The sequence below is a fragment of the Manis pentadactyla genome, chromosome 5 (genome assembly GCF_030020395.1).
Source record: "Manis pentadactyla isolate mManPen7 chromosome 5, mManPen7.hap1, whole genome shotgun sequence".
NCBI lineage: Eukaryota > Metazoa > Chordata > Mammalia > Pholidota > Manidae > Manis > Manis pentadactyla.
Genome location: NC_080023.1, coordinates 129,123,899 through 129,148,121, shown reverse-complemented (window position 1 = coordinate 129,148,121; position 24,223 = coordinate 129,123,899). Strand labels below are relative to the sequence as shown.

At 41.4% G+C, this 24,223-nt stretch overlaps 1 protein-coding gene and 1 pseudogene across 1 annotated transcript; both read left to right on the top strand.

The window, feature by feature from the left end:
- The first annotated feature begins 20,897 nt into the window (after nucleotides 1-20,897).
- LOC118915876 (protein PHTF1-like) lies at nucleotides 20,898-21,777 on the top strand (annotated as a pseudogene).
- A 307-nt stretch (nucleotides 21,778-22,084) lies between these two features.
- Nucleotides 22,085-23,961, top strand: LOC118915875 (protein PHTF1-like). The gene is given in 3 exon segments (XM_036892255.2): nucleotides 22,085-22,867; nucleotides 22,870-23,309; nucleotides 23,311-23,961. Coding segments are annotated over 3 exon segments (1,428 nt in total). The 5' UTR covers nucleotides 22,085-22,098; the 3' UTR covers nucleotides 23,530-23,961.
- The last annotated feature ends 262 nt before the right edge of the window (nucleotides 23,962-24,223 follow it).

Here is a 24,223-nt window from a genome sequence, read left to right as displayed (position 1 = left end):
CACAGATTGCTTATTTAGGAATTTTTGCTTGATTTAAATTAGTTAATGACTACTTTGGTGTTTATAAATTATTTTCCTTAATTTCCTTTGTTTGTACATTCTGTACATTCTCATAAAGTTTATATGACATACAGGCAGACCTCATTTTATTGCACTGAGTATTATTGCACTTTGCAGACATTACATTTTTTAAAAATTGAAGGTTTGTGGCAATCTTGCACTGAGCAAATCTATCAGCACCATTTTTCCAGCAGCATTTGTTCACTTTGTGTCTCTGTGTCATATTTTGGTAATTCTCACAGTATTTCAAACTTTTCATTATTATTATTTGTTATGGTGATCTGTGATTAATGATCCTTGATGTTACCTATTGTAATTGTTTTGGGACATCACAAACCATGCCCATATAAGGTGGTGAACTTAAACTATAAGTGTATAAATTATAAATTTTGTTTGTGTTCTGACTGCTCCACATCTGGCTGTTCCCCAATCTCTCCCCCATCTTCAGGTTCCCCTATTCCTTGAGACACAATATTGAAATTAGATCAATTAATAATCCCACAATGGACTCTAAGTGTTCAAGTGAAAGAAAGAGTTGCACATCTCACACTGTAAATCAAAAGCTAGACATGACTAAGCTCAGTGAGGAAGGTGTATCACAAGCTGAGATACACTGAAAGCCAGCTGTGAATGCAAAAAATTAAAAGTGCTACTCCAGTGAACACATAGATGATAAGAAAGTGAAACAGCTCTATTACTGATATGGAGAAAGTTTGAGTGGTCTGGATAGAAGATCAAACCAGCCACAACATCCCCTTAAGCCAAAGCCTAATCCAGAGAAAGGCCCTAACTTTGTTCAATTCTACTAAGGCTGAGAGAGGTGAGGAAGCTGGAGAAGAAAAGTTTGAAGTTAGCAGAGGTTTAAAGAGAAGCAGCTGATGTAGAAGCACAACAAATTATCCAGAAAACCTAGCTCATATAATTAATGAAGGTGGCTATACTAACAAAGATTTTCAATGTAGACAAAACAGCCTTACATTAGAAGAAGATGCCATCTAGGACATTCATAGCTAAAGAGTGGAAGTCAATGTCTGGCTTCAAAGCTTCAAAGAATAGGCTGACTCTCTTGTTAGGGATGAATGCAGCTAGTGACTTTCAGTTGAAGACAGTCCTTATTTAACATTCTGAAAATTCTAGGGTTCTTAAGAATTATGCTAAATCTACTCTACCTGCACTGCTACAAATGGAACAACAAAACAGATGACAATACACCTGTTTTTGACATGGTTTACTGAATATTTTAAGCCCACTCTTGAGACCTACTCCTTGGAAAAAAACATCCATTTCAAAATATTACTGCTCATTGACAGTGCATCTGGTCACCCAAGAGGTCTGGTGAAGATGGATAAGATTGATGTTTTCATGCCTGTTTACACAACATCCCCTCTGCAGCCCATGGATCAAAGAGTAAGTTCAACTTTCAAGTCTTATTATTTAAGAAACAAATCTCATAAGGCCATCATTTGCCATAGATAGTGATTCCTCTGGTGGATCTGGGCAAAATAAATTGAAAACTTTCTGGAAAGGCTTCACCATTCTAGATGCCATTAAGAGCATTTGTGGCTCATAGGAAGAAGTCAAAATATTAACATTAATAGCAGTTTAGAAGAAGTTGGTTCCAACCCTTGTGAATGACTTTGAGGGCTTCAAGACTCAGTGGAGGAAGTAACTGCAGATCTGGTGGAAATAGCAAGAGAACTAGAACTAGAAGTGGAGGCTGAAGGTGTGACTGAATTGCCGCATCTTATGATAGAACTTGAACAGGGAGGAGCTGCTTCTTATGGATAAGCAAAGAAAGTGGTTTCTTGAGATGGAATCTACCCCTAATGGAGATGCTGTGAAGACTGTTAAGATAACAACAAAAGGTTTAAAATATTGCATAGGCTTAGTTGATAAAGCAGTGGCAAGTTTTGAGAGGACTGACTCCAATTTTGAAAGATCTGCAGATAAAATGCTATCAAACAGCACTGCATGCCACAGAGAAACTGACTGTGAAAGGAAGAGTCAATCAATGTGGCAAATTTCATTGTTACTTTATGAAATTGCCACAACCACCCTGACCTTCAGCAACCATGACCTCATCAGTCAGCAGCCATCAACACTGAAGCAAGAACCTTCACCAGCAAAAAGATTACAACTCACTGAAATCTCAAATGTTGGTTGGCATTTTTCAGCAATAAATTATTTTTAAGGTAAGGTATATACATTTTTTTAAGATACAATGGTACTGCACACCAGATAGACTATATATAGTGTAAACATAACTTTTATATGCACTGGGAAACCAAAATATTCATTTGACTTGCTTTTTTGAGATACTTGCTTTATTGCAGTGGTCTTGAACTGAGCCTATAATATCTTCATGGCATACCTCTATTTTCAAACATTCTTACTCATCAGTTAAAACATTTAAGGCTATGGGTTTACTTTTACTATAATTGTGGACCAATATGTAGTGGTTTTTGTTTTAACTTCTAAAAAGTCCATAACTTAGGGTTTTTTTTCCAGTTTGACTTAAGAACTATTTTAAAGTAATTATTATTTTTAATTTCTGGTGTTTATATTAGTAATAGTGGAAGGGAGCAAGGGAAGTGTTATTTTTAATTTCTAGCTGTATTAGGGCTCTGTTTCTCTTGATTTCTGTTTATTGGTTTTGTTTTCTGGTTATTCTGTTTCTCTGATTATTCTCCAGTAACTAATAGGAGATGTATCTGTATATTTGTATCTATATATCTCTGGGTATATCTATGTATCTCTAGATATCTATATAGATATATCTCACAGTGATTTATTGTAAGGAATTGGCTCACATATTTATGGAGACTGGAAAGTCCCATGACCTGCAGACCAGGAGCTGGTGACATAATCGCAGCCTGAGCACCAAAGCCTCAGAACCAGGAGAACTGGCAGTGCGCATCCCAGGGCCAGGGTGGGAGATAGGTGGCGGACTGCTCCGTAGATGTCTGTCCTCTCTAGTTGGCTTCTCGTGTTGTTCAAGTTCCCTATTCCCCTGTTTCTCTTCTTCCTGGTTGTTTTATATTTCCATTATTGAAAGAAGGGGTATTGAAATCCCCTACTGTTATTATTATTGAGCTATGCCTTCTTTCAATTCTGTAAGTTTTTGCTTCATGTATTTAGGATCTCTGATATTCATTGCTTATATATTTGTAATTGTTATATTTTCTTAGTGAATTGACCCTTTTATCATGTCCTTCTTTGTTTCTTATAACAGTTTTGACATGAAGTCTATTATTTAATATTAGTATAACCACCCCACCTATCTTTTGGTTAACATTTTCATGGAATATCTATTCCATCCTTTTATTTCAATCTATATATGTCCTTGGATATTAAATGAATCTCTCATAGATAGCACATAACTGGATCCATTTTTTAAAAAATATATTCTTCAAATCCATGTCTTTTGCTTGGGGTGTTTATTCCATTACATTTAAAGTAGTTACTGGTAGACATACTATTGCTATTTTGTTCATTGTTTTCTGTATGTCTTATACTTTTTATCCTTCATTTCCTTCTTTCTTGCTTTCTTTTTGTTTAGTTGATTTTGGTAGTGATGTATTCTGATTCCCTTCTCATTTCCTTTTGTGTATATTTGATAGATATTTTCTTTGTGGTTACCATGAGGATTACACAAAATATCCTAAAATTATAATAATCTCTTTTAAACTGATGACAACTTAACTACAATCAGAATTTTTTTTAAAAAACCTACACCTTTACAGTTCTCCTTCCCTCTTAATTGATGTCATAAATTACATCTGCATGAATTTTGTACCTTTTAACACAGATGTGTAGTTACTTTTGTAAGATTTTGTAACTTAAATATCTTACAGAATATTTAAAGTGGATTTATGAATCAAAATTATAATACAAACAATACGAAAAAAATTTGTCCACATATCTACATCTACCTGAAAACTTTATATTTTCATTTAGCTTTGATTTGTTGTTTCACATCCTTTTGTTTCAGTCTGAAGGACCTTATTCCACACTTCTCTTATGGCAGGTCTAGTAGGAATGAACAACTTCAGCTCTTGTTTATGTGGGAATGTCTTAATTTTTCCTTTATTTTTGAAGGACAATGTTGGCAGAGAAAACATTTTTAGTTGGCTTTTTTTTCTTTCAGTATGTTAAATATATTGTCCTACTGCCTTCTGGCCTGAGATTTTTTTCCAAGAATTCTGCTATCTTATCTCTCTATATATCTCCTTTGTATGTAACAAGTTACTTTTATCTTGCTGCTTTCAAGATTCTGTGTTGTCTTTGACTTTCTACACTTTGATTATAATGTAGTTCAGTGGGTCTCTCTAGGTTTGTCCTTCTTGAAGTTCATTCACTTTCTTGCATTTGAGTATCCATTTTTTCCCTCTACTTGAGAAACTTTCAGCTGGTATTACCTCAAACAAACTTTCTACTACTATTCCTATCTCTTCATCTGGACTCCCTTAATACACACATTGGTCTGCTCGCTGGTGCCCTATAACTTCCTTAGAGTCTGTTCATTTTTCTTCATTCATTTTTCTTTTAATTTTCAGTCTCAATACTTTCAAATAACATATCTTCAGGATCACTGATACTTTCTTCTGCCTATTCAAATCTGCTGAATTCCTTTACTGATTTTGCTTTCCCATTCAGTTACTGTATTTTTCAGCTCTAAAATTTCTGTTTAGTTATTTAAAATACTTTTCTATCTCTCTGTTGACATTCTCATTCTGTTTATATATAATTTTCTTGATTTTGTTTAGTTGCCTGTTGTGTTCTCCTTTAGCTCATTGAGCATATTTAGGGCAGGTGTTTTAAAATCCTTTTTAAGAAAGTCAGAGATCTGTGTTTCTTTATAATCAGTTTCTGGACATTTCTTTTGTTTCTTTGAATGAGGAATGTTTCCCTGTTTTTTGCATGCGTTGTAATTTCTTTCTGAAAGTTGGGTGTTTGAAAAAGAGCCGCCTCTCTCAGTCTGTGTGGACTGGCTCCATGCAGGGGGAGATCTTCACTAATCAGCCCAGTGTGAAGGCTCAGATCCTGCCAAACCTAAAGGTCTTCAGAGACTTCCCTGGGCCTTTGCATGTGCTTTTGTTCCAGCTCCCATCTCCCCTTATATAGCTGCTTTTAAGTAGCTTAATTTCCCTACTACTCTCATTATTGCTTCCTTGCAGAGCCTTAGCTTCTCCACTGCCTCCCTCTCTCTGTAACTCCATGCTCTCATGTGCCAATGAGCCTGAAGTCCCCCTGCAGCTCTCTTGATCCATGACACCTGCCACTGCTTTCAACAGCTTCCAATTCATATCAGATCTACCCCACAGTCCCCATCAGCACCCCAAGCCAAGCAAGGTAGAAACCAGTCAATTGAGCAGCTCCCAAACAAGCCAGATTACTGCACCCAAGTTACACTCTTTTCCTTCCATCCCAAGAGAAGAGCTGGAAATGGTAGCCTTCTCCTGATGCTGCCCCACTGTGGAAGGGACAGAGTAAGAGCTGAGCAAAATGTCCCAGACATCTCCGTCATCACGAACATGACTTTTCCTTGGTTAGGCATTTGTTTGGTTGCTTCAGCTTTTTCACTGGTTTCTGAAGCGCTCATAAATGCATTTTTGTTCATATCTGTTGTTTATTCAGTGGAGATTTCTGACCTGCTATCCTGCTGATGTCCTTCTAAGATAATTATTTCTTATATTTATAAAGTTCATATTTCATAAATTGCTCAGTTATTCTCATCAGACATACTTGAGGTCTACGTACAGTTCCAGGCAGAAGATACTCTTTCCAAATACTGTGGAAGAAAGGTTTCCAAGCTGGATAAGTGTACCTCATGACAATAGTCAAGATTCTGATGTTTCACATGGGTGAAATCAATCAAGATTTGCAAGAGCATTGATTTTTATCAATGCCAGTGTGTAGGAGTTGTTCAGTTCAGATACATAATTGATGGAGACATTTCTCCAGCATCTCAGTGTTTTTGTTGAGCTGGACAGGCATTTCAGCAGACAGCATGCCTTGTACTCCTGAGTGCTTTAAAATTTCCAGTGATTTGTTTTTCAGAAAACTTTTTATTTTGACATCTCAAAGGCTAACAGAAATCTGTCTCAGTGTTACAGTGGGTCTATTTAATTTTTATATTCTTCTTACCTCTGGGAGACAATTCTTTTATAGGTTTTCTTCTGACTCTTCACTCTTATATAGTACTTTTATACATGGTCCAATTTATTAGATCACCCAGAAAAGACTCCAGGCATATCCTAGTCAAACTGCCTGACTTATTTTGTTCTTTGCTTAGTAAATATTTTATAACTGTCCACCTTTTGCAGTTCCTCATACATTTTCAATGAAGATTCAGAATGGAGTGTTTCTCCCTGGCTGCTTATTTCTTTGCCTTATTAAACACGAGTTGGGGGATTAGTGCTATAACTAGAGGATTTGTTCACTGTCTTTAAGTGGGTTACTCCAAAAGTTACCCCTGAGACAAGACCTCAAGAGCAACCAGTTAATTTGGGGGAATCACTCCAGGAAATACTAGAAGGGAAGTGGAAAAGTGAAACAGGGAGAAGGAGGAAACCAAGAAAACATGGCTTATTGAGCAGGCTACTGCTCTGGGCACCCTGAGCTCAGTTCCCTGGGGCTGTCTGGGAGAGTAAGTAGAACACATCTCAGAGTTGCCCTAGCCAGGGTACAAGGAAGTTGGGTGTTTGTCCCCCAGTTTCTTTCCGTCATGACTGAGGGCTTCTCCTAAGGGATATTAACTCGGCATTTCTGTTCCCTCCCATGGTGGGGAGCAGGCTTAGGCAACTAGCAATGACCTTATGGCCAAGAGTCTAAGTACCTACAGTTGGCATTCGTAGTATCTAGTCTGCAAAATGCAAAGTGGTAAGTATGGGAGGACATGGATGGGGCACCAACTATGTCTGCTATGCTCCCTTTATACTCCCATCTGTACATGGGAAAGAATGGTAAACTCCAGCCTTCCTCTGTGATTCTCCAGATATATACTCTGAGAGGTCCTAGGAGTAAAGGGGACCATAATTTTGGCAATTAAAAAATCTTCCAGTATGTAACCTTTTCTATTAGCCAAAGGCATTTTCAAGAGAATACAGTGATATTCACAGAGAAGGGTCCATTTTCCCCTGACTTTAAGGTGTGACTCTGTATACAAATGCATTTATCTATTGTTAATGTAAAAAAAGTTTCCAAATATTAGCATCCCTGATGACATGACCTGATAAACTGACTTAAGCATGCTGATATCATAGAAGCAGTGACACCTGAGTGATCTTTCTGTATTGGCAATTCAATTTCTGGCAACTGCTTTTGAGATATTTGAACCAGCAATTAGCATTTAGGACTACACATCTCATTTGAAGGTACATGTAAATCTGAAGGCTCTGCTTCCTTCTCACCTCTTCTATCCACCACTATAAACAGTTGTTTTATTGACCGTGTTTCCATTAGCTAGAAATACAGGTGCCTTTAACGTACTGGTGTGGAGGATGAGAAGTATAGTAGCGGGCAGGGTTGCATGCATGTAATCATCTCCCTAAAGACAACAGCAGCCTCTTAGTATTAGCTGATATTCTATGGCAAAATAGAGTGCCTCATCTGAGCAGTGAATTTGGAAAGATAATAACCGTTAAGAAACTATTGTAACTTACAGATATTATGAGAACATGCTATTACAATCATGAATGCAACATATTAAATTGATCACTTGCTTTTTAATAAAGAAGTATTTGTTTATTGCTCCTTGGCAGTCTGGCATTGCAGAGTCAAACCAAGTTTCTACTTCCTTCTCATTCTGTACCCTCGACATTATGGTGACTTCTCTTTCTCTTGAGGTCTCTGCACAAGGCAGCCCTGGATGTTTGATTCTAATTCTAGTTAAAGTGAATGATGGATGCCAGGGCTGTATTGCCTCTAGTGGTCTGTCTGTCAAGGGGAAGATGAAAACAAATGACAATAGTGTTTTTTGTCCTAGAAAATAAATGGTATGGTAACCAGCCAATGCTCCCCTTCCCAGTCCTAAAGCAGACATCACTAATTGATCTTGGCTCTCATTCTCAACATGCCTTAGTACTGGTTCAGAATTCTCCTTCCAGATAAAGGTAGATCCTCACAACAAGACCTAAGTGGCTTTCCATGTCCTGCATCAACGTGTGAAAGTGCATGACCCAAAGTACTGGTTTCCATGCCAGTAGAATGGTTCTTTGTCCAGAAACACTAATAGTCCTTACTTGTCCTTAAGATGAACCCAGCTGACTGCCTTTAGTGCATGGGTGTTGAGAAAAAGGTTTTTACATAACATGAATGCACCTACTCAGGAAACATTTATCAAGCACCTGATATATGCCAGATACTGTGCCTGGTACAGAAAGTAAGTGATGAATGCTCACAAGCTTTGACCCAAGGGTCCCACAGCTTAGAAGAGCAGGGCATGGAGGAGAGACAGATTAGCAGAGGAAGGTCACAGAGTAGAATACTCATGAGTGTGGACCCTGGAACCAGACTGTCTCAGCTCAAATGCAGCCCTCTGACACTCACTGTTTGGCCTTAGAAAATCACTCAGCCTCTCTAATCTTCAGTTGTTCTCATTTATAATGTGGTAATATTACTATCCACTCAGTACATAGGGCCATGAAGACTAAATGAATTTAGCATAATACCAGTCACTCAGTGCATAGTGAGTGTTAGCTGTTATTAACAGGAAAAATAATTGGATTAGCTGTCATTTGCTGAAGAACAAATTATCACAAATTCAGCAGCTTTAAGCAAGGCACATGCATTACCTTTCAGTTTTTGTGGATTGGAAATCCAAGGATAGCTTAATGGAGTCCTCTGCTTCAGGGCCTCTCACAGGCTCTAATCAAGGTATCAGCCAGGGTTGGGTTTCCTCTGAAAATTCAACTACTGGGAAGTTGTCCCCAAGCTGGTGGGCTGTTCCCTGAGGGTCAGACTGCTGTTGTCAGCTGGAAGCATCTCATTCCCTTGCTATGTGGGTCTCCCTAATAAGGCAGCAGGCTTCATCAATGTGTGAAATGGGGAGGTCTTCTAGCAAGAGATTAATCACAACTGCTGGTAATCTACTCACAGGAGTGACTTGCCCATCACTGTTGGTCAGAAGCAAGTCACAGGTCTCAGACTCAAAAGGAGAGGACTCAAAGATATGAACACCACAGGGTAAGGCTAGAAATAATGGGGGGCCATCTTAGGGTCTCCTGCCACATACATGTGTTAAATATAAAATGGTATAAAATCAACAACAAATTCCTGCCTAAGGTCTGCTCAGAAGAGGTAAGATTAATTAATAAAGGATATCAAGGAAGCCTTGCTCAGGGACTGGCTGCTAAACAGACTGGTGTAAAAATTTTCCAGGAAAACCAAGACCAAAGGGCATTCCAGGATGAGGAACATTCTGTGAAAAGGCAAAACCACATATTCTAGTCCTGAGTGCCACACGGAAGGGTGGAGAGGTGGGCAGGGAAATGTCTCCTGTTTCACTGGAGCACCTTCTTTCTCTCCTTCTGAATCTCCTCCCCACCCCCACCCCAGGCTGTACTCTGGGGGAGGCTGACCTGAAGGGGATGTGCCAATAGGCCCCTTTCCCCTGGCTCCAGCTGGATTCAAGCAGTGGGGGACATCCCATGAGATGAGAGGACAGGAGGAGAGGTTGGGATTTCCGTGCTCTCTGGACACCTCTTGTGGGTTGCGGTTCACCTTGATCAGCTGGAATCCACCACCAGCTGTGTTCCCGGAGGCCATGACCACCTGTCCCCTTAACCTTTCATGGGGTGATGACCAATTCCTTTGTTTTTAGATCCAGGACACATTGCTTGTGGTTTTCTTACCAACTGCCCACAGTTTGGCAAATGGTCAAAAATCTTTTATTAAGTTGTCTTCAGACTGACCAGTTTCAGTGTGACCTGTTTTCTGATAGTTAGGCTTTACATTAGACTTGCGAGAACATTGCTGTAGTCTTAATGAGGGATGCTGAAGCTCAAAATTAGGACCTAGAAACAGAGAGACGGTGGGAAGCAGCAGTGCCTGAGGTACTAACCCAAGGACCTCATGGGAAGAGAAGTCAGATGATTTTCATTCTGAACTTGGCCATTAGAGAATGGATGTGACACTGGGTTTAAACAACAGATGATGAAGATTTGGATCAGACAGGCAGAGCCATGTGGAATAGAGAGAAATACCCAGGCAATATGGGATTTAGTAATTTGTAGCCTGGAAAGTGTCCTCAACTAGAGACATGGATATGGGAGGCAATGGGTTGAAGTTTGTGTTTAAAAATGTGGGAGAGGAAGAGGTTGTCTAAGGGAAGGATATACAATGAGAGGAGCAAGAATTTTTAGAAATAATTTAGGGAGAATGAAGATTTAATAGGTCTATAAGAACATCTTAATATTTAATAATTCAAAACCATTTCCATAATACAAAAATTTCCCCTCCTTACATTCATTCCACAAATAAGTTTTGAGCAACTACTTTGTGACAGGCATCACTATAGATAGTTATGGTCCATCAGTAGCCAAAGATGATGTCAGCTTCTTGCCTCCTGGGCTTGCATTCCAGCAGGGGGATGTAGAAAATAAAAATGAAACCTAATAAGTAAATGTTGCAGTAGTTTAGAAGGTGATAATGATGTAAAGCAAGAAGAATGTGTGGAGTAGGCCTCCCAGAGAGGGGGACATGGATGAAGGCTGGAGGGACGCAAGCAGGGGCCATGGTGAGGTGTGGGAAGACCGTTCCAGGACAGGGAGCGAAGGTCCTAAGGTGCAACAGGCCAGGTGTGGCCCGGGACCAGCCAGGTCAGAAGGGCTGACCTGGAGAGTGAACAGGCTGGGGAGGAGAGGAGTAGGAGACACAACAGGAGATGGGCAGCTTGGGCCTCAGAGCCCATAAGAGCCATGGTGGGACAGTGGGAACCTGGAGGGGAGACCACTGTAAGCAGAGGGAACACTGTGAGGAGGGGGGCAAATGTGAGGAGGGGACACTGAGGAGGGGAGACTGAGGAGGGGAGACTGAGGAAGGGACACTGAGGTGAGGACACTGAGGTGGGGACACTGTAAGGTGGGCATGCTGAGGAGGGGACACTATGAGGAGGGGACACTGAGGAGGGGGCACTGTGAGGAGGGGACACTGTGAAGTTGGGGACACTGTGAGGTGGGGACACTGAGGAGGGGGCACTATGAGGACGGGACACTGTAAGGTTGGGGACACTATGAGGTTGGGGACACTGTGAGGAGGGGATACTGCCCCAGGGAGCCATTGTGGGTACTATGACCCCCAGTGTTTGTGGAGGAGAGATGTGCACTGTCTTTGATTTTGACGTGTCACTTGCCTCTGCTAGGGTGTCTGGTTAAGGGGGAGTGAGAGGTCACAGAGCACTGCAGGAGGGATGTGATGGCGATGGTGACAAGCATGGTGAGGGGACATGTTGAGAAGGTGTGAGTCAGTGCATATTTTTGAAGAGAGAGAAACACACCATGTCCTGTCACGGCCGTCACTGATTCAGGTGAGGATCCTCAGTGAATTCTAAAAGCAGTGGTGGAATTTGATGGGAAACAGGATATTTACAAAGTCTGGAGGTATCTCCCCACAAGATGTTTATTAATTACAAAAATAAGGGAAATCAGCAGACACCACATTCACCAAGTGATCAGAGTTAACATCACCAATAGTGGGACAAATCAACTTTACTTGCCTCAGTGATAGAAATCACAGAGAAGGACACGATAGCATCTCCATTTTAAACCTGTCCACAAGGTATGACCTGCATTCAAACACAGGAATTGCCATAAAACCCAAATTCACAGGCATTCTACAAAATACCTGGCCTGTGATCAGAAAGCAAAGGAAAAAAACCAAAAATCCCAACCTGAGGACCTGTTTCTTATGAAAGCAGACTAAAGCTTCTTTGTAAGATCATGAGCCACTCTTTTTTTTTCTCTTTTGCCATAAAGGACACTATTGGGTCAATTGACAAAATCTAGATCAGATCTTTAGATTAGAAATAGTACACCAATGTTAATTTCTTGATTTTGGTATTCTGGGTTAACTACTAGAATGTGCTTGTTTTTAGGAAATACACTCTGAAGTATTTAAGAATAAAAAGAAAAAAGATTAAATGTCTGTAACAAATGATTCAAGATAAATACTAAAAATACATATTTACAGAAAGAATAATAATGCAAATGTAGAAAAATATTAACTTTGGGGCAGTCTGGGTGAAAGGCATACAGGAAGTCCTCATATTTTCCTTGTGACTTCTCTGTAAGTCTGAGATTACTTCAAAATATAAAAGCATTTTTTTTTTCATATAAACTCTTTCCAGAAATTTTGGGAATTTCCTGAGCTCCTCAATTCCTTAATAAATTCCAGCTTCTGACTGAATGCCAATGGATGTTACATTACAGACACACATAAGTCCCTAAAATAGAATAACCAGAAGGGGACATCCATTACTTAATAAATGTTCTCCTGAGAATTTACAAACCTTTTCATTCATATTAAGTTCATTAGGCAGCAGCAAATTCTTTATTCCATGCTCTGCCTTTTGGCAGAGGAACTTTGCTTGTAAATGACATCTTATGTAGCTTGTCTTCATATGAAACTAACCCTGCCTGAGGCCAGTAGCCTCTAATGCATCTTCCTCGGGTATGGAAGGGAGTCTCTGCCTGGTGGTGGGTTCTCTGCTCTCCTGGGAACCCAAGAGCCCAGGCTGAAAGTGCTTCTGGCAAAGGGATGCTCCTGTCTATTTTAGGCAAGATGCAATTCATACAGTGATTTTGTTTAAATCAAATTATTTACTACTGCATTTGAATATAGAACTATTGCAAACCAGGATTCTAGGTTGGGTGACAGACCTGTAAATCATTTTTCATTTTTGATGCCCAACATGTTATTTAAGAGGAATTTTTCTAACTGATGCACATACACAGAAGAAATGTGTATATTTCAGTCTGTGCGGACTGACACAATAACCACTCTTAGGGGGATGTCATCAAGTCACGAAATAGAAGGGAAGGAGATGGCTGGTTTGAGCAGGAGGTGCTGGCTGGGCCCTGGGAGTTTGGCAGCTTATTTCCCAGAAAGGTCACTCATTTATAGTCTCTTGACCTCAGGAGATCATGGCAGGGAGAAACAGTCAACCAGAATTCAGACGTCCCTGCTTGGTGAACAGCACCTGTGGGCTCCTGCTCAAGCCACATTGCCCTTGGGCATCATTTTCTCATCTGCATACTGCAGTGATTAGTTCAGACATTTATACTTCGCTTACAGCATCTTTCAGTTCCACACTGCAGGGAGCCCCCTAAAGTGACTTGAACAAAAAGGAATTCTGGAAAAATTGTGCATAGTCTCTGAATGCCCCACACCCTCAGGCCAACACCAACAGAGAAGACCCCTACAAGGCTCAAAACATAAGCTGATGAAGACACACAGCCAACAGGCACAGGTCCTGAGTGCCACCAGCCTGTGAGGGGGATGGAACGAGGACGCCATGTGGTATCTGATGGTGAACCTCACATCAGCATGGTGGGCTCTGGTGGAGAGGCCCCAGTGCAGTCAGAAGGATGGCACTGACAGTGGTCAGGACTGTTGTGTGTAGTAGTCATAAAAAGAAGACTAACTTGTAGTCACCAATGTTACTGTTTGCCTATCCCTTATGGACAGCATACCCCTGCACCACCCTCACACAGCAGTCACTGATGTCAGGGGTACAAGAGCATCCAGGGCCTCCTGATGGACAGGTACCACAGCCTCTGGAGTCCTGCCAGGAGACAGAGCCCTGGGGCAAGCCAACCTCTGGGTCCAGCGGCTAACTTGTGGGAAACAGCCAGGACACCTGTGCTGTCAGCATAATCCACACGAAGCACCAGTGGCCTCAGCTGTGCTTGTTCAGGGACAAACTGTGAGGAAAACAGAGGGATGGAGGGCAATCAAAAGACTGAGAGACTAAAACAACAAAGCGAATTGAAAACCATGGCTAGTATTAAATACAGTGTCCAGGGGTGCCTAACGTGATAAAACGATGAAGAAGCGTAAGGCAGTGATTACTATAAAATTTGGGGGACTAGTTACAACTGGGGGAGAAAATGAGCTCAGATTCTAGGTGTTTCTGAGGTGCTGGCAAAACTCTATTTCCTGTCCTGGGTGGTTACAAATGTGTTCAGCATCTAATCCTCACTAAGCCATGCATTCTGTCGTGTCTCACCTGATGCACACCCGCACTGGTTTGAGCAACAGGAGCACAGTGCTGCCACTCCTAGGAGCCCAGTCAGATCACTCTAGGTGAGGCTTGACCCAGCAGCTATTAAGTTGTCTAGTTTCTTTCAGTTGCTCCTAGAGCATGAAAGCCCATGTGGAATCCCTGAGAAGAAAAGGATATTTTCATTGGCTTAAGCATGGGTAGAAATCTAACAGTTTGCTCACATTCAGGCCACACTAAAACATAGCAACCGAGAAAGATTCTTTGAGAACCTTGCTTTCATGGGCACACGTATGACTAAAGGAAACAGTAGTTTTCAAAGAAAGCATTTTCACCACTCCAGCCCACATTTCTCTAATGTAATGAATTTGAAAATAAGATGAGTGTTTCTTCTGTCTTGTACTTTTCTTTAGGCAAGGGAAACACTTCAGCATTGTTATAAAATTAGAGCTGCACAGCCTGACTGGGTCCCAGTGACATTTTCTGATCTGGAACAGGACTTCCAATTATTTCATTACACTGGTGCTCAGGTTTTCTCTGCAAGGATGAGGGAAATCTGGGTAAGTGCAATTTATGAGCCAGGGCCAGGTTGGAGAAAGGAGCACATCTTTCCCCTTAGGAATGCTTCTGAACCCTTGCCTCCTGCTAAAAGGAAAAGTGGTAGTGTGGCTGCAGAGACCCCTGGTGAAGAATCACTGGACTCACCCCAACATCTGGTGCAGCCCAGACCTCCAAGCCAAGTGGCACCTTGGCCACCCAGAGGTCTGGGCATAGGAAGGAAGACAGGCCCCTGGCTTAGTCACTTCGAGTTGCTCAGACAAAATATCACAGCCTTGGTGTTTTAAACATCTGTTTCCCACAGTTCTGGAGACTTTCAGTGCAAATCAGGGTGCCAGGTGGAGTCTTGGTTAGGGCACTCTGCCTGGTGACAAATCGCAGTCTTCTTGCTGCATCCTCACGTGGCAGAGAACAAATGAGCCCTGGGCACTCTCTCAGACACTAATCTCATCATGGGGCTGCACTCTCATGGGCTCATTGAAATCTAATCACATCCAAATACCATAACATTGGAAACAGGGCTTCAGTGTGTGGATTGGGTGGGAGGGACACGAACATTCAGTCCTTACCAGCTGCACAGTTTCAAAGATCTTCAAAGATCTAGTAAGTCCATATCAATGAAAACTCACCTGCTGTGAAACAGTCCTTGTGAGAAAGCAGTCCTTCAGTCTACTCTGCAAACCACCATATATATTTACATTTAAATATATAGAAAGAGATACAAACGTCAAATAATAAAATAACTCAGTCACAGTAATGGGAGTATAGCATATGGAATATAGCTCACAATATTGTAATATCTTTGGTAATAGATGGTAACTACACTTACCAGGTGAGCATTTAATAATGTGTATAACTGATGAATCATTAAGTTGTTCATCTGAAGCTAATAAAATGTTGTATATAAACTATATTCCAATTTAAATCATTCAAAAAAAGCTTAATTCCTTTTCTAGGGTAACATAAATTATTTAAAAAATAAATTCATCAGGAGGAAAGTAAAAATCACTTGAAAGCCCTTGGTTCCGAGAGAACCGTCTTTGCCATTTGGTGAACAGACACTTTCCTAGATACCTGCTCATGTGCATGTTTGTATGTGTCTACACACAAGGTTTACATAAAAGGTGCACAGTAAACATGATCTTTACCCTGTTTTATACTGATTTTTCAACTAAAAACTTTCCTTACCACCAAACACAGACACCATCCTCATGTAGGCCACGTAGCCCACAGCATGACTGTGAGCTGGTTTGTGCAAACACCAGCCTCTCCCACAGGGGGTGTCCCTGCTGCAATGGGGTGGTAAGGGGCCCTGATCCTGTTTGGTGCTCTCCTGCTGAGGAGCACTGGAATCAGGAGAGAACAGGGCACACTCAGCAATTTGCCCTCCAGAGAAGCTGCAGACTTTTTCATTCTCACCAGCTCCAGGACGGAGTGCCCCTCTCCACGTGCCCTGTCAGCTGCAGATTTATTCATCTTTGTGACCTTACCTGATGAAAACTCACTTTGTTGTGAGTTCTTCAAACTCCCTACTGCTTTGGTTTACATACATTTTTGCAAGTAGAATGACCACTTTTTCATAGATTTGTTGGCTAACCAGACTTAGTTAACAACAAGATAAAGCACACAGATTATTCTTATAGCGAAGATGCTTCATAGGAAATAGGCAGTTGTCAACTGGAGAATCTTGAAAACTAAGTTGAACTAAAACAAATCATAAATTTACCCAAAGTGTCCCAGAGAGTCCAGCCCCTGCGACAGTGACCTACCTCCAGACCTACACTCAATGCCCACCTGAACCACAGGCCAGGGACAGCCCCCACTCCTGCTGCTGGCCCGGGGCCCCTCCAGGTTCCTCACCTGACGGAGGATTCTGTGAAGCCTACACCTACATGCATTCTTGAGAAACCAAGACTGAAGGGAAGATTGGAAAGTATATTTCAGCCAACAGAGATGAAGCTATATAATGCCCATGTATCTGCACAATAAACGTAAATTAAATATATAGTTAAATAAATTGTCTCCCAAAGGTCCTGAGACCATTAGTCAGCCTTCCCACTCAATAAAGACACATTTGATGGCAGAAATTAACTATGCAATCATCTGCCTATCAGAAAATATTTTCCAAAGTATGTATTTATTTAAATTTATATTTGTCATGTTTATTCAACTACATATTTTCATATATGTTTATTCATATAATTTTCATAGGGATTTATTCATATAAATATATGAAGTACATAAGATGCACCCTTTTTTTAAGGAGTTCATAACCCAGGTGGGAAGAAAAATCCTCCCATGGAAAAGCCACTGCCACACATGGCATGAATATCTGTACCCCTAGGTCAGGGGTGACTCTTGCTTCAAGAAGAAAGAGCTCTTTGCTGAGCATTGGTTCTAACTTTCTGTTAGAAATTCTTAAAACATCCTCTGTTAACAGATTCCCGCAACTACCTTGTGACTGATATTAACACTGTCCTCAACAGATAAGAAATTAAGGATCTGTGAATAAAAAAGATTTGGACTGAGATAAACTGTTACTGATATAGTAGGCTTTAAATCAGTCAGGCAGCATGCAATCCAGGTGATGAGTTGAACAATCAGAGGGATTTTGTAGACCAGAATAAGTAGGAACAAGGAAGTTATCCTGAGTATTTTCTGATTGGTTAAAACAGGGTTTCTTTCCTTATCTGGAGCAAAGAAAGGTCTTCAGACTGAGTCCCCTAGGCTGTGGTGAGCAGACAAGAGCTGATTGGTTGATTCAACCCTGGATCTCCTTTTCTGGGAAAGCCAAGCATAGAAACATAGTTAAATTTTGATTTGCTGATTGGGGCCTAGCATGAGCAATTCTGTCTTGACCCTAAACTGGTTATCTAATAGAATAAAAATTCCTCTTTCATTGCACATCAGAGAGTGTGGGGAGGCATGGCTGTGACCTTGGGATGATGATCCGGCATCCTGGATGTTCTTCCTTTCACATTAGAAACTTCAGTGCTGAATTAACTGTATAACATTACCTTGAATCTGGGAAAGAGAGCATTCTTTTTGTTTAATTTTTGCAACTACAGAAGCACCTAGCAGTGGTAGAAGTATGTGGAGAGAGCATGCCCCCAGCACACACCCACGAGGGCTTTAAAAAATAGCATCTCAAACAGGGATCCACTTTGGACAAAGAGGGATGTTTTGTTGCAAGGGGTGGAGGTTGAGGGGAAACTAGCCCTCTTGCACCTCTGTGTCCTCCCTTGTTGTGCAGGAAGGGAACCCCACACACACCACCTCAGCTAAAAAACAAGTGTGGGTTAAGCCCATTACTTTTCTGTTTATTCAGTGGATTAAATTCAGCTATTATGTCATAAACTTGAAAAACGCAAGTCAGAAATCCAAGAATAATCCAATATTGAGTGATGAATAGGTGGGAGGAAAAGAAGCTAAAAATAGCAGATGCATGATAACACTTAATAAAACACACAAATATATCCAAGTCTATGAGAACAGAGTGTTTGAAATACTTAGTTTTCAGGGCTAAGAGAACTTTCTGTGGTAATGGAAATCCTCCATATTGACCCTGTCCAATTCACAGCTACCAGCTCCACGCAGCTACTGAGTACTTGACTATTGCAGATGGGAAACTGATTTTTAATGTTCTTTAATTATAAATTTTTTAACTTAAATGGCTGCATGCAGTTAGTGGCGACTGTATTGGACAGCACAATAATTTAGAACACTTCTCTCATGAATAAAAGCATATGGATATGCTAATAAAGGCAGCAGCCAGGAAAATCAGACTTGGAGAAGTTGAGGCCTTCAAAAGCCTTGAGAGGGGAGATTAAAGATAGCGGCATTAGAGGAGAGACAGAGGCTTCCTCCTAAAACTGGATATAATTAGAAAATATAGTTGGCACAACTAATCCTGAGAGAGCAACAGGAAAGAGGATGGCGCCAGACTGCATACACCTGGAGAAAAGAGCAGACCTCATGGAACAGGGTAAGTACCAAGGTTGTGGCCAGGCCCAGTTCACCAGCAGGAGGAAGAGAAATGGAGCAGGGAGGTAGTGGAAGGCCTGGGACTGATGAATACCTAGCTCCGGAGATCTGCTCTGGGAGCACAAACTTACATTTCATGGTGCGTTCATGATACCCACATGACTACCAGGTTGGAAAGTTAATAGAGGCAGAATTCCCAGAGAGACTGAGATTCCAGCTGCTTGTGGAAAGCAGGGAACCATATCCGGCTGCTCTAGGACAAAAGCTGATACCTGTGTGCTCGGCCCACTGGTTCAGGCAGTGGAGACAGGCACAGCAGCCGGAAAGCGGGGAACAGCTCTTTCCTCCCCCCAGGCACCAATACCGCTCCCCTGTGACCCCCGACATTGCTTCAGGGGCTCAGCAGCTCCAGAGTAGAGCTTCTGGACACTAGAGGGCGCCATATACAAACAAGAAACTCCAAAGAAACCTGGTCCAGAGTAAAATTAATGTAACTCCCGAGAAAGATCTAAATGACATGGACCTCATGACTCTACCTGAAAGGGAGTTCAAAATAAAAATCATCAACATGCTAATGGAGGTACGGAAAGATATCCAAGAACTCAGGAATGAATTCAGATCGGAGATCCAATCTCTGAAGAGCACGATGGAGGGTATTAAAAGCAGGTTGGATACAGTGGAGGAAACAATAAATGAAATAGAAACTAGATAAGAGGAATACAAAGAAGCTGAGACACAGAGAGAAAAAAGGATCTCTAAGAATGAAAGAATATTGAGAGAACTGTGTGACCAATCCAAACGGAACAATATTCGTATTATAGTATTATAGGGATACCAGAAGAAGAGGAAGAGAAAAGGATAGAAAGTGTCTTTGAGGAGGTAGTTGCTGAAAATTTCCACAGTCTAGGGAAGGAGATAGTCTCTGAGGCCATGGAGATCAACAGATCTCCCAACACAAGGGACCCAAGGAAGACAACACCAAGACATATAGTATTAAAATTGGCAAAGATCAAGGATAAGGACAGACTATTAAAAGCAGCCAGAGAAAGAAGTAAGATCACATACAAAGGAAAGCCCATCAGACTTCTCAGCAGAAACCTTACAAGCCAGAAGGGAGTGTCATGACGTATTTAATGCAATGAAGCAGAAGGGCCTGGAACCAAGATTAATTTATCTGGCAAGATCATCATTTAAATTCGAAGGAGGGATTAAACAATTTCCAGATAAGCAAAAGCTGAGAGAATTTACCTCCCACAAACCATCTCTATAGTCTATGTTGGAGGGACTGCTATAGACAGAAGTGTTCTTAAGATTTAATAGCTGTCACTAGAGGAAATAAAACCACAGTAAAGAAAGTAGAACAACTAATTACTAAACAAATGCAAAATTAAATTAACTATCCCCAAAGTCAATCAAGGGATAGACAAAGAATACAGAATATGATACCTAATGTATAAAGAATGGTGGAGGAAGAAAAAGGAGGAGAAAAAGAAAAGAACCTTTATATTGTGTTTGTAACAGCATCTTAAGTGAGTTAAGTTAGACTCTTAGATAGTAAGGAAATTAACCTTGAACCTTTGGTAACCACGATTCTAAAGCCTGCAATGGCAATAAGTACATACCTATCGATAATCACCCTAAATGTAAATGGACTGAATGCACCAATCAAAAGACATAGAGTCGCTGAATGGGCAAAATAACAAGACCCATCTATATGCTGCCTGCAAGAGACTCACTTTAAACCCAAAGACATACACAGACTAAAAGTGAAGGGATGGAAAAAGATATTTCATGCAACTAACAGAGAGAAAAAAGCAGGAGTTGCAATACTTGTATCAGAAAAAATAGACTTCAAAACACAGAAAGTAGGGAAGCCGCGGCCGGCCTGCCCCGTGATTTGCCGTGCTTCTCTTGCCCAGCTCTCGGCCGGCTGAGTCATGACTGCATCAGGCCCGGCCGAGCAAGGACGCTCCCGCTGACCCCCAGCATCTTCCTCCGGGTCTTGCGGCCTTTGCACCTGACTCTTCCAGTCGGGCAAAAGCCTTTTGCCATTGCCGTGGTGACCAGCGGCCTAGCAAGGACTCCCTTCACTTTTTATCCCCTTCCTTTCCAAGTTCGTTCTTTTACTTGTTTTAGGTCAGTCTCTGGTGACCCTGCAGGTCGGGTGTGGAGGGCACCAGGTCTGCCCTCCTCTGGGTGCTGAGCGGCCGGTTGCCTCTAAGGCTGGGGCGGCTTCCCCGGTCTCCATGGTAACGGGCCCACTGGCGTCTCCACATCCGGGAGAAGATGCGGACTGCCGGGCGCGTCGCCTCACCCCCGGCCTTACAGCCCGGCCAGGGCCACTGAGGAGGAAGGTCCCAGCCACCGGGCTGAGGGGCAGCAGGCACCAGTGAAATCCCATTCTCTGGCTGGAGACACAGATGGCCTCAAATGAGAGAGACGCTATATCGTGGTACCAAAAGAAGATTGGAGCATATGATCAGCAGATATGGGAAAAGTCAATCAAGCAGACTCAGATTAAGGGCTTCAAAAAGAAACCAGAAAAGATGGGTCGCATAAAGCCAGACTTAATTTATGTTGACTTAATCAGAGGCTCAACATTTGCCAAAGCCAAGCCTGAAATTCCATGGCATCTCTGACTCGGAAGGGGCTTGTTCGAGTCGTTTTTTCCCATTGTTCAGCAGTTGGTGGATTCAGGTTACCTCTTTAAGAATCTTTGTTTGCCTGCTACTGCTTTACCTCATGCAAGTCATAGTGCTCGTGTTATATTTTATGATGCCTATTGTGAATGTAAGTGAAGTAGTTGGACCCTTTTGCCTTATGTTACTCATGGGAACTGTCCACTGTCAAATTGTGTTTACTCAGGTAACAAGGCCATCAGGAAACAATGGAAATCGGAGAAGAAGAAAATTACGGAAAACTGTAAATGGTGATGCGAGCTGAGAAAATGGAAGTAATGCCTCTGATAAAATCAGAGGAGTAGAAACTTTGGAATCTGCACCCTTCATTAGTGGTTTTTGGTGGACTCTCTTTGGCAACAGGACTAAAAGAGAAAAGTAATAAGCAACAAAGGGACTGAAACTGACAATGACTCAAGTTGTCTGCATCCTGTGACTAAGAAGAGGCAGTGCTGACCAGAGATTAGAATGTGACAAACAAGAGAGAAAGCAAAATTTTCAGATGGAGGGAAGTGTTGGAGGGAGGCTGTTAGGCATTTGGGTAATGGGATTTCAGATGATCTGTCAAGTGAGGAAGATGGCGAAGCCCAGACACAGATGATGATACTGCGTAGGGGTGTGGAAGGGGCCTCAAGTGACAATGGTTGTGAAGTTAAAACTAGAAAGTCAATACTGTCAAGGCACCTAAACACTCAGGTAAAGAAGACCTCTACTAAATGGTGTCATATTGTGCGAGATTCAGATAGTCTGGCTGAATCAGAGTTTGAATGTGCAGCCTTTGGTCAGAGCTCTAGGTCTGGTGTGAGTGGCCACTCTCGAAGCCTCAACATGTCTAGAAGAAACTCAGAAAGCAGCCGTCACAACTCAGAGACCAAGGATATGTTATGGGACGACCTGCTGCATGGCCCAGAGTGCCGGTCATCTGTCAGCAGTGATAGTGAGGGGGCGCATGTGAATACCCTCCACTCAGGAACCAAACGTGACCCCAAAGAGGATGTTTTTCAGCAGAACCATTTATTCTGGCTTCAGAACTTAAGTCCTGCCTCTGATCGAGTTAGTGCAATAATCTGGGAAGAGAGTGAGTGCAAAAAGATGGATATGTCTGTGTTGGAAATAAGTGGCATCATCATGAGCAGGGTAAATGCATATCAGCAAGGAGTAGGTTATCAGATGCTTGGAAATGTCGTCACCATTGGATTAGCATTTCTTCCTTTATTACATCGACTTTTCCGAGAGAAGAGCCTTGACCAGCTAAAGTCCATTCCAGCTGAGGAGATCTTGACTCTCTTTTGTGGGGCACCACCTGTTACACCTATTATCATTTTGTCTCTAATTAATTTTTTTGAAAGATTGTGTCTTACTTGGATATTTTTTTCATGATGTGTGTGGCAGAGAGAACATATAAACAGAGATTTTTATTTGCAAAACTCTTCAGCCATATTACTTCTGCCAGGAAAGCTAGGAAGTATGAAATACCTCATTTCAGACTTAAAAAAGTAGATAACATTAAGATATGGTTATCACTGCATTCCTTTCTTAAGAGACAGGGTCCCCAGCATTCAGTTGATGTCGTTGTATCTTCAGTCTTCTTACTGACACTTTTGATTGCTTTCATTTGTTGTGCCCAGGTTCTCCAAGGACATAAAACTTTCCTGAATGATGCTTATAATTGGGAGTTTTTGATCTGGGAAACAGCTTTACTACTTTTCTTACTGCGCCTGGCCTCATTGGGGTCTGAAACCAGTAAGAAATACAGCAATGTTTCAATATTACTTACTGAACAGATTAATTTATATCTTAAGATGGAAAAAAAAGCCAAATAAGAAAGAACAGCTTACTCTGGTAAATAATGTCTTAAAACTGTCTACCAAGTTGTTGAAAGAGCTGGACACACCATTTAGACTCTATGGACTGACAATGAATCCCTTAATCTACAATATCACACGAGTAGTTATACTTTCTGCTGTCTCAGGTGTTATAAGTGATCTTCTAGGATTTAATATAAGACTGTGGAAAATTAAATCATGAGCTGAGTCATGTGCCTGGAGCCTGTCCCCTTGCTGGCATCAGTACTGACTGATTAAGGAGAGAGATGACTGCAGAAACCATGAGATACCCACCTGCCTGTTCACACATAGAGGTGCCCTCAGCTTGGCCTAACCTAAAGAATGGTGTTTTCAGAGGGACAAATCCTTTTCCAACTGGGAGTGCATGTTAAAAACTTGTATTTTCATGGTTTTCAAACAATACATGAATAGTCAGGAGACTAAAGACTGTTATGGTAACATAGGGACAGTTTTCTACATTAGGAAATTTATTGTGGGCATTTCAGTGCTGCAAAAGTTATGTTTACTGGAAGTAGACTTTTGGGTTACTATGGTAGATGCCCGAAGCATGAAGCAAATATCCTTTATTGGAAATGCAAATTCAATACTTTTCTATTACAGTCTATGGAATTGGAAATTTCTCTAGTAAAAGGAGGTCAAATTTAAACTATTTTAGGTTGAACCCAAATAAATAACTATTGGGGAAAAAAAAGACAGAAAGTAACAAGAGACAAAGAAGGACATTACATAATGATAAAGGGGGCAATCCAACAAGAAGACATAACCATTATAAATATCTCTGCTCCCACACAGGAGCACTCACATATGTGAGACAAATAATAACAGAATTAAAAGGGGAAATAGAATACAATACATTCATTCTAGGAGACTTCAAC